The sequence below is a fragment of the Octopus bimaculoides genome, chromosome 17, assembly GCF_001194135.2.
Source record: "Octopus bimaculoides isolate UCB-OBI-ISO-001 chromosome 17, ASM119413v2, whole genome shotgun sequence".
NCBI lineage: Eukaryota > Metazoa > Mollusca > Cephalopoda > Octopoda > Octopodidae > Octopus > Octopus bimaculoides.
The window spans coordinates 50,274,873-50,286,877 of record NC_068997.1 but is presented as its reverse complement, the minus strand read 5'-3'; the positions used below and the strand labels follow the sequence as shown (position 1 = coordinate 50,286,877).

Here is a 12,005-nt window from a genome sequence, read left to right as displayed (position 1 = left end):
TGAAACCAGATGGCTACACCAGGCTCCAATCTGATTTGGCAGAGTTTCTACAGCTGGATGCCCTTCCTAACGCCAAAATATCTATATATGTATGATATTTTTAATGTGTGTGTGTAGTGTGTCTGTATATATATATGAATACACATGTGTGTATGACTGTGTGGTTAAGAAATTTGCTCCCTAACCACATGGTTTCAGGTTTAGTCCCACTGAGTGGCACCTAAGGCAAATGTCTTCTATTATAGCCCTGGGCCAACCAAAGCATTGAGAATGGATTTGCTAGAATAGAAATGGATAGTAGCCAATTGTATAGGTATGTGTGTGTGTGTGTATGTTTGTGTCTCCCTATCTTGACATTGTGTGGTTGTAGTAAATAAATGACATTCATTTTCAATATCCTGCAAAAATATGTCTGGACATGTGGACATGGGAAAACAAAGTAAAAGTTGGAGACTGGAAGTGTGTCTGATTAGAAAATCTGCCTCAATATCATCTGTCCGACCATGCAAGTGTGGAAAAGTGGACATTAAAACAATGTGTATACCCAGAGAAGCATGGTAGGCAGTGTCTATCCAGACCACACCTGTGCCATTTGTGAATCGTAAAAATTAAAGGATTCCTAGTTAATTATCAAAATGATAGAGCAATTTGCATTCTGCTCAGAACATGGTTCCACATCAAAACTGCTATTCTACTGAAACCAGTACACAAACAAATATATAAATAAACATTCATCATCATTTAATACCCATTTTCTATGCAGGGTCAGACAGTCTGAAAGAATCTGGTAAGCCTGCAGGGCCACATCAAACTCCAATGACAGCTTTGTCTTGGTTTCTATGATTGGGTGCATTTCTTAACATCAACTACTTTGCCGCATGTACTGCGTGCTCTGTCGGTGCTGGTGGCACCAGAGATGTCAGGAAAAAGACCCCTTGACTAAGTGGGGAGATGAAGTATTTCAGAGGGGGTCAGGTGTTGAGAGGCTGAAAGATGATAGAGAGACAATATACAGACGCACTTAAATATATATGTGTACATACATGTACCTGCATACACATAAATACATTTGGTTTCTTAGAATACCAGTGTGTATGTGCTTTATATATATATATCACTTTTTTTTTGTCTTTCTTATGCCTAGACCCATTAGGGCAGATCTTAACTTTCTTTCTGTGACATTTAGGTAACCAAAAGAACAAGACTCTCCACTGAACGGGAAATCAGTCCATTGCAGATTTAATCTCCTAGTTATAACTGGTACTTGTTTTCATCTGAATGGATTGGAGCATTGTTAAATGAAGTGTTTTGCTCAAGGACACTACTTGTAGTCCAGCCCAAGAATCGAACCTCCAACCTTGTGATTGGTAACACAACACCTTAATCACCAGGTCATGCACTTTTATTTATATGTATGTGCGTCTGTATTACATTATAAATGCACATGTGTATATATACACACACACGCACACATGTTCACTTGCACCTTGGGCAAGTGTTTTCTCCTATAGTCCTGGGCTGACCAAAGCTTTGTGCGGCCATTTGATGGATGGGAACTAAAAGAAGCCTGGTGTGTGTGTGTGAGTATGTGTTACTGTTCCTTTGTCTTAAAATTGCATGTTAGTCGTAAACAAGTGTCACTGTCATGCATGAGGTGTCTTTCATTTCCTATCTTCTATGTAAACATATCTGGTTATCAGGAAACAGGTGGCAATAGGAAAGGCATCCAGGTGTAGAGAATCCAGCTCAACAAATTCCATCTGACCCATGTGAGCATGGAAAAGTGGACATTAAAAGACCATGATGATTGTATGTGTGTGCGTGTGTATGTGTGTGTGTGTGTGTGTGAGAGGGAAAGAGATGGGGGAAGGGACTGACCTTTAAGGGTCTGTCTAGCCCTTATGTGAAATAAATCATATTTAACACATAAATTACAATATAAATGAAACAAACAACTAAATAAAAGATAAATGATAATAATAATAATAATAATATAAAAAAATAGATCAATATCTTCTGGACTAGTTAGCAGTCAATACCAATGTCGAAGAACTCAGACTGCCACCCCAAAAACAACTACTACTACTACTACTACTACTACTACTACTGATGATGCTGCTACCATCGTCGTCGACATCACCTACCTCTGACACTACAAATTTGCTACTACCACAACCATTTCTACTACCGCTACCACTGGCTACTAACTGTGGTACCAATACCACCACCACCACCACCACCACTATATCGCTATTCCGTACTCTGTAAATAAAACCAGATTTCACAGTATTATACATACACACTGCAGCTTTCACCTAACTCTCGTGCTCTCCAATGGAAATCATGCCTGCCTCAAATCAATAGCTGCAGTATAATAATAATGATGATGATGATGATGATGGTGGTGGTGGTGGTGGTGATATAACAACAGTGATAGTTGTAATATCAAATAGTAACACAGGCGTAACAGTAGTTAGTAGTAGTACAACTAGTAGTTATAGTAATAGTCATAATAATAAATGACAGAAGCAATAATAGCCATGCTTAAAGATTTCTGTATTTTATATCAGTATTATTAGTAGTGGTGGTGGTTGTGGTAGTAGTAATTAATGATGATAATAATAACCATGCTAATGATTTCTGTATTTTAAAGCAGCAGCAGCAGCAGTAGTAGTAGTAGTAGTAATTTCTGTATTGTGTAGTAGTAATAAGTGTTAGTGGAGGTGATTGTGATGTTAATAAGCAAGCAGCCAGCAGGACAAGCTATAGCGGGACGACGGATTGGACGACTGGACTGACCGCATGGATGATTGACACTGGTCAAACAAGGTCAGGCAGATTATGAAATAGATGAATAGGCACAGAAGGAAACACTGTCAAAGTCCACTGGTAATGAGGGTAATGGTGACTGTAGGGGTAGTGTGGCTTTGGTGGTGGGCAAGTCAATGCAGAGAGAGAGAGATTATGTATATCAATGGTTCTCAACCAGGGTTCATATAAGATTTTTGCGGGGTCCACACAACAAAATAGTAAATTGGGAACCCACTACAGTATTTTAAGGACCCGAGAAGAATATTTGCTTTAGATGTATGTATTGGTGTGTATTGCAAAAAAAACATATAGGTTTCTTTTTCTAACATTTTACATAGTTTAACCTACACAACAAGTTAATGTGTGAAAAACAAAAGAGGAATTTTGAAAGAAGCTTCTATAAAACTAGTTTTTAAACATTGAATGGCTATGGGGGTCCACCAGAATAAAATAGTAATCAAAGAGGTCCACAGATGAAAAAAATGGTTGAGAAACCCTAATTTAGATGATAAACTGAAGAAGATTTTACAAATTCTCAAGTCTGAAAACTGAAAATTTTACATAATCCTGAACCGGATGTTAGGTCACCAGAGAAGGGGCCAGAAATTGTAATAAGTTTTTTTTTTTTTTTAATTGTTTAGTCAAAAGGAGGGGCAATGCTCATAATCCTTTTCAGGGTTTCCAAGACTGATAAAAGGTAGAAAAGGGAGTTGTTCTGAGATTCAAGACCTGACCTGAATGCTTGCAAAACAGGGAGCTTGGCTAAAGGTACTGAAGGACCAGATGGTGGTGTTAAACCATGTGACAGATTAAGTCTACCAGCAAAGTAGCAGGCAACAGCAAGATTTGAACCCAGACACAAAAAAACATAACAAGTACTGTATAGCATCATGAGTGATGCTCTAAAGTTTTCTCCAATTCAGAGCACTTTTGACCCTGAATAATGCTGACTGACCTTGAAAAAAATGAAATCAATTAACTGGGAATGAAACCTATAATTTAGCCTTGGCTTACCAGGGGCTTACTGACTCCTAGCTGAGGTTTGAAGACGGGTACCTCGCAGGACTGATCTCACAAGAGTGCAGTAGCAGCCAACTGAAGAGATCTAATCCAATGACATTTTCACATAGCTGCCTAGGCCCTAAATCTGTGCTCAATGTATGAGGCCTTAGAAATCAGCCATTGCACACTGATTAGGTCACCTTATCTGTCTCTGATAACCATTAATCTCATCTCCACTTAACAAAAAACAAAAAAACATGGCAGTGAGGAGAACCAACATACAACAAATCCTGACTCCCCAGACAAGATGGTTTCATCATGAATGTGAAATGTAGTCCCAGGTGAAGTCAAAATATGAATAATTTGAGAGTGCTGGAATTACAAGTTAGTTTGGAAGGTTATTAAATTGTTTAGCTCTAAAGAAGTTGAATGGCTGAGCGGATATGGCATTATTCTACAAGTTCTTAGATCTTTGGGATCAAATTCACTGTTACTGTTTGTTTATTTTAATTCTATATGGTAATGTAGTCACTGGATTTTTCGTTAATGTTACCTGCCAAATATACAAGTACCCTAAGAGGAGATTTATCTATCTGCTTAAAACCATAAAAAAGCTAAACACTAGCCCTTGAAATCTCTAGTAAATTTATATTATATTAATCCTTGTAAAATGTTTCCTGATAGGGTAAAGAAGGCCATTGCTTGCTCAACATTAGTACATGCATACACATACAAATCAGTGATGAGACCTCAACATAAACCTTCGAATTTGCTGATAATGAAGTGAACATCTACCTTCACCTAATTTCAACAATACAGTCTAAACACAGTAGACCATTTAATAATGTTTCACTCCTAAGCTCTACAACAAACCACCTAAATTTTTAAAGAGGTATTGTTAAATAGCAGGGAGGCGCAATGGCTCAGTGGTTAGGGTAGCGGACTCGCAGTCGGAGGATCGCGGTTTCGATTCCCAGACTAGGCGTTGTGAGTGTTTATTGAGTGAAAACACCTAAGCCCCACAAGGCTACGGCAGGGGGTGGTGGCGACCCCTGTTGTACTCTTTCGCCCCAACTTTCTCTCACTCTTTTTTCCTGTTTCTTGAGTAACGCTGTGATGGACTGGCGTCCTGTCCAGCTGGGGGGAACACATACGCCATAGAAACCGGGAAACCGGGCCCATGAGCCTGGCTAGGCTTTGAAAGGGCGATGTTTATTGTTAAATAGCAGTGATTGGTGGAAACTGGTGCCAATACCTGTCTCCTCTGGATATACCAATTCATCACTGAAAGTAAGAGGACATTTATGTAGTTGTTACTGTAGCAGCCAACTTGTTCTTCTAAAACATTTGCTATTATTTTCTAGAACAAGAATCATTTTAACTCACATTGTGCTGATTAAATTTTTGCTGTTGATGTAACATGCTAACCATGGTCAGTAAAAATAAAACGAGGGTACTATGTCATATGAAAATACTTGCTATCAAAAATGAGTTAACTTGGTTCCTGTGTCTCAACAGCACATGTACAGAACCGAATCAAAGTTCTTGAATAACAAGCTTACATCAAGAACTAAAACCATTTAGAGAATTCTCTCTGCATTAAAAATCTGTGGTCATACAATTGGTGACTACCCAAGTATATACATCATATCATCATCATCATCGTTTAACATCCGTTTTCCATGCTAGCATGGGTTGGATGATTTGACTGAGGACTGGTGAAACCGGATGGCAACACCAGGCTCCAATCTGATTTGGCAGAGTTTCTACAGCTGGATGCCCTTCCTAATGCCAACCACTTAGAGAGTGTAGTGGGTGCTTTTACGTGTCACACGCACGAAGGCCAGTCATGCGGTACTGGCAAGCCAAATCATCATAGCTAACACAAAAATTGAAAAATATATGAAAAGATCCATCCATCTTCTTAGCTAACTATTCCTGTGACGGTTGTGGGGACCCTCCAAAGGGTCCCATTTCAAGCAACCGTTAGCAAATATTCCAGCTGGATTTCCAAGTTAGACCAACCAAAGCTACAGATGTTATCCAACCATCTCCCTCATACTCTATCCTGAGGTCTCATGCAAGTTGGTAAGAGAGACCTTGGGATATAGACAAATAGATGATGATAAAATGAAAAGATGATGGAAAAGAGGTTTTAAAACATGAATATTCTTTAATCTTTGAAGCACAAACCAAATGAGAAGTTTTATACTTACATTTTTGTGATTAACTAGTTTCATAAGGACAAACTCTCGATAGGCCCGTTTAGCATGTGTGACATTTTGGAATGGCCTACTTAGCTTCTTGATTGCTACACTTATTTGTTTCACATTGTCAATGGCAGCACTGTTTAAAGAGAAAAAGAAAAAAAAATCATTATTGTTTTTTTTTTTATTACAAATCTAACTGCTGAAGATGGGGTCTTTGGATTCATTTGTACAACATTTTTAGTAATTATATCTGTTAATTCACACCAGGAAGTTTGGCATCATGGGAGATGTATCCCACCTCCTTCCACAAGAATATGAAGAGTGAAATATTGTGACCAAACAAGTAGAAAGATAAAGATAAAATATACAAGGAATTCATAGTCATCTTAAAAATTATTTTTCTGAAATACTTTCTTGGCAAAAACCATTCATAGAAACTTGCAGAAAGAATTTCTCTTCTAAAACTTCTCTTCAGTCATTTTGTTATTATTACAATGCTTAAAGCAGTGAGCTGGCAGAATCGTCGGCATGCTTGACAAAATGCTTAGTGGCATTTCATCCATCTATACATTCTGGGTTCAAATTCCATTGAGATTGACTTTGCCTTTCATCTTTTCAGGATTCAATGAAGTAAGCAAGCACCCGTTACGCACTGGGGTTGATGTAACTGAGAACCCTGCTCCTCTAAAATATTATTATCATTATCATTTATGGTTTCCTTTCATTATAACTTTATTTGAGCTGCTTTAGTACCGGGCATCTTCCGAAGGCCAAGAGTAGCAAGGGCACTTTTGTTTTGCTATGCATGCTAAAATTACCACCACATTTATTCCATTTCAGATGGAGAGTGCTTTCTGTAGTATATGGGCTGTACCCATCAAGGTTATCTTTTGTAGCTCATGGAAATTGGAGTTACCAGGGAGTGGCTTAATATACTTCTCAGCTCCCTTCTTTATCATTAACAACATCATTATTATTATTATTATTATTATTATTACTATTATTAATAATTTTATTCATGGTATGCATGAATGTTTTACTTCCAGCATCAATGCCATTGATACCAAGTCACAATCAGCTTCCTTAGATAATTGAGAACCTTTCTTATAATCTTTACTGTTCTCAATAGAACAGATTCCTGAATCAATGCAACTTTTGTAGTTACACCTATCTCAATAAGGGAACCATTGAGTCTGTTGGTGATGATATAACAACTGGGATTACTTTTGGAGAAACCCTCCACAATTGTCATATTTCCTTGGCCAAATCCTGGTATTTTCCTATATTCTCCTGTTCTTTGACCACTACATTCATATCTGCAGATATAGCCCCATCTATGATGACGCACTCTCTTTTCTCTCCTTGTCCAGAACCATAATAGCTGGTCATCTTGCATGAAGTCTGTGATCAGTCTGTACATTAAAATCCCATAAGACCTTATAATGGTCGTTCTCTATTAGACATTCCGGTTGATGCTGGTGCCATTTTCTTTCTACTTTAAATCCTCTTTGCTGTAATATGTCCGAATGTAATGCCTTGGCCACACAGTCATGTCTATTCATCATCATCATCGTCATTATCGACATATTACTAACCTAATATTTATCCTACAAATAGAGAAAATTAAATGCGAACAGAAATTCTAATTTCATGCCTTAACTGAATATTCAAATGACTTAAGTCACTTTAGCAACACACAACAGCCTTGTTCAAATAATGGGAGAAGACATTTCTAATGTAATCATTATTTGTCTTATATCAATAACAAAGTGCAGAGACGAGAGAGAGAGAGAGAGAAAGAGAGAGAGAGAAAGAGAGAGAGAGAGAGAGAGAGAGAGAGAGAGAGAGAGAGAGAGTATATAGAAAAACTTAATTTTATTTATTATATAATATTCTAATCTAATGTATATCTCCATGGAATTTCTGTAGACGTAATATTCTTGGATAAGATCCAAATGATCCATTTCCATTCTATGGATATGCCATGTTGCTAGTGACACTCAAATTTCCTACTCGAGACACATGCTTAAAATTAGAACGTACTCACAGAAAAGCAGAGCAGGAAATGGATTCGTTCTTGTAGTTGTTCGGACTTAATTTTTAATTCAATACGAAAAATAACATAGCATGTTGTCAACTTAATGTGACAGTTCTATAAAAGGGAAGAGTGCTACTGTTATTTAACCCCAGAAAACACTGTTTCTTGTTGAACTTGACACATTTCCTGTGTCCTTATGTTTTCAAAGTGAAGACAAGCACCTCCACCCAGCAAAGCCAGCATCCAGAGACTAGTTTCAGAGTCGTTGCTCATCATCAGTCTGGAGTAGCATAGCTCGCTAGCTGTTGATGCCTATTTGTCTTTGAAAACATATATATATTTCAAGTGAAATAATATATTTCTAAATCTCTCATAGATATTTATGCAGTAGTGGCATGATAAAGTGATAGTATGTTGTCAACTTAATGTGACAGCCCCATAAAAGGGAAGAATGCTACTGTTATTTAGCCCTATGTTTTCAAGGGTGTTTCCTTGGGCTAAATAACAGTAGAATTCTTCCCTTTTAAGGGGCTGTCACATTAAGTTGACAACATGCTATCACTTTATCATGCTGCTACTGCATAAATATCTATGAGAGATTTAGAAATATATCATTTCTATTTTGAAAAATAAAAGTTGTCACAAATACAGATGGACAACTGATTGAGCTTTTGATTTAGTTTGTATGTTGGAGTGGTTGGCATTAGGAAAGGCATCCAGCCCTAGAAACCAGGCCAAATTAGACTGGAACTTGGTGCAGATCTCTGGTTTACCAGTTCCAGTCAAACCATCTAACTCATGCCAGCATGGAAAGCGGATGTTAAATGATGATGGTGATGACATACATTCACATATGTATGTATTACCATCATCAGTTAACATCCACTTTTCCACGATTGCATGGGTCAGACAGAATTTGTCGTGGCAAAACTTTTATGGTTGAACACCCATTTTGTTGCTAACCCTCATCTACTTCCAAGCAAGATAATATTTTCCCATAACTAGACATGTTTTTTATGGAAGACTAGGAACAAACAACCTTACTTGTATGATGATAATGTTCATTTACAACCATCACATGAAATCTAGACAAGGACACACACACACAAAGTATATATGGCAGGCTTTTTTCAGTTTCCATCTCCAAAATCCACTTTCAAGGTTTTGGTTGAGCTGGAGACATAGAAAACACTTGCCCAAGGTGCTGAACCCAAGACCACATGGTTGGGAGGCATCCTGCATCCTTCCCTAATTGTGTATGTGTGTAAACATATATATATATATATATATATATATACAGGGTGTGATGGGTAAATTGTTGCCATTTCATATTTTTAATTTCATGCATGCGCCTTGTTTTTGATTTTGGCAACTGTACAGTAGAGTCAGTTGGGCACCGCCTGTAAGAAAAACAGCACCCTGACACAATTCACTCTGCCAGAAATTTGGAAACGGCATGTTGTACTGCTTGGCATTTATGCCAGAAGCTCCAATACAAACATTTCAGAGTGTTTGGGTGTCAATCTGAGGACAATGCAGAAAATTCAGAAAGAGTTGGATGAGTCTAATGGTGATTAGGAAGGTATGGCAGCTCAGAAAACTCATTCTGATCGTTCTGATAAGAAAAGAACTCCTCAATTTGTTGGTGAAATCTAGACCATGATTGACAATGATCCCTCCAAGTCAGCCGGGTCCATTGCCAGGGACATGGGAGTGTCTGAGTTATTTATTATGCAGGTAGTGCATGAACAAGGGTTAATATTCATGTCAAGAAATACCAGAACATAACTGCATAAAATGAATAAAGAACAAGTGTGGCTGGGGGAGAAGTAAAGAGCAGACTATGTCAATGTTCTGTGAAAGCTGGATGAAGAGAAATTAAAGTCTTTCAAACAATAATATGGTGTGTTTAGAGAAATTAGGATGTCATGACTTCTGACGACTTGTTGTTCTTGAGAAAACCTCTCATGCTAAGTGAAATTGTGGCCATGGCCAGCATTGGTGACATGTAAAAAGCACTTGTGCTTGTGACATGTAATAGACACCCAGTATGCTCTGTAGAGTGGTTGAAGTTAGGAAGAGCTATAGACACCAAGTCAAAAACAGATGAATGGAGTCTGGTGCAGCTCTCAGGGTTATCAGCTGCAGACAAACTGTCTAACTTGTGCCAGAATGGAAAACAGATGTTAATGGTGATGATGATGATTGCTGGAAGAGTTTGAAATGACAGTAGTCTAAGTGACAATGAGAATGAAGAGGCATTCAGCTGTTAGTATAAGAGGTTGTTCAATGGGACAGGGTGAGTTTTGGCACCCTAGAGCCAGCAGATGTGCAGCTATAAGTTTCACTGTAAAGAGAGCAATTAAGTTTCATGGAGATGGAAAAAACATCGGAATAGGTCAGTGCTGTTTGATATACCAGTTCTTGTAGAAAGGTGCCTCTCTGCAGTGATTACTTCATGATTTGGTTGCACATCATTTTATCAGAAAGATGGAATGGATTTTTAATCACCAACCAATTAATGCGAAATGTTAAAATACAACTGATGGGAAAGCAATGCTCTCTGATTCTGTATCAGGAAGTGGTGCCACTGATGCCCTTTTTAAAGTGAGACAACTGTAGATGGAGTGAGCCCCTGTATCTAGCATTCGTTGAATTACAGTGGGTCATCGACATGGTTCCAAAGTATGCAACTGATAGTCATTAAAGAAACTAAGGGTAGTTGGAATGGCTTGAGGAGTGTGGTTAGCAAAGTGAGACTTAGTTATGAGTTCAATGGCAGATTTTGTGTGTACATAAAGCTTCACGAGGGTTCAAGTCTCATTCCCTTCTTGTTTATGATAGTTTATTAATCCTCCAGGCCATAACAGAGGAGTTTAAAACTGACTGCCTGTGAGCACTCATTGAAGCTGATGGCCTAATTCTTACAGGTGAATCTATAGAATATCAAGAGAGGAACTCTAGGCATGGATTCAAAACTTAGCAAAGACTAAAGTTTTAGTAAGAATGAAAGAAGATGAGGTCCTAATAGCATCAGGAAAACTGATGAGACAGAAAAGATGTGAAGAGAAATACCAAACAGCAAATCCACTATAAATCACAGATGCATAAGTGGTGCAGAGAGACCAGAACAGGTTAACACAGAAGGTAGACTTTGTATGCAATAGATAGAGACCAAGTAGTGGGTAGTTAGAGTACATGTGAAATAGATTTTTCAAATGTCTAAAAAGGTCTCTCCCTACAACTAGTTAATAGGTTTTGTTACCTCAATAACCTAATTAACAGAAGAGGTGAGTGTTCTGACAGCATAGTAGTCAAAGTACAGGGTGCTATTACCTCTACAAGCAACAATGAGATTCTTTCTTTGAGCAAAAAGGAGATTGTGTGATGCTTGTGTATACAGCATGATGTTGCATGGTGGTGAAACGTGAGCCTGAATGGAAAAGATTTGTAGAAACTATTGAGATATGAAGTGAGTATACTTCAATGGATGTGTAACATTACTGTGCATGAATGAGAGAACAAATGAGCTGAGAGAAAAACTGGATAGGAGGAATCAGATGTAAGAGAGAAGACTGTGCTGGTACAGGTATGTGATGCATTTAGGTGTATAAAGAAATGCTGAGCATGTGGAGGAGAGAATTCTAGGAAGACATTTGATGGAATATGTGGGAGAGAGAATTTTAGGAAGACATTTGGTGAAACATGTGGAAGAGAGAATTCTAGGAAGACATTTGGTGAAACATGTGGGAGAGAGAATTCTAGGAAGACATTTGGTGAAACATGTGGGAGAGAGAATTCTAGGAAGACATTTGGTGAAACATGTGGGAGAGAGAATTCTAGGAAGACATTTGGTGGAACATGTGGAAGAGAGAATTCTAGGAAGACATTTGGTGAAACATGTGGAAGAGAGAATTCTAGGAAGACATTTGGTGAAACATGTG

General features: G+C 38.0%; 1 protein-coding gene across 6 annotated transcripts in view; it reads right to left on the bottom strand.

Annotated features, from left to right (window-relative positions):
* The window catches only part of LOC106878992 (stress-activated protein kinase JNK), a 128,976-nt gene that overhangs the window by 38,073 nt on the left and 78,898 nt on the right, over positions 1-12,005 (bottom strand). For all 6 annotated transcript variants that reach the window (XR_001410582.2, XR_001410583.2, XM_052973973.1 and 3 more), the window contains one exon: positions 6,030-6,159. Coding sequence is in view for 4 of the 6 variants with exons in the window: in XM_052973973.1 (XP_052829933.1) it covers positions 6,030-6,159 (130 nt within the window). In the remaining 2 variants the exon portion in view is untranslated. The remainder of the gene's footprint in view (positions 1-6,029; positions 6,160-12,005) is intronic.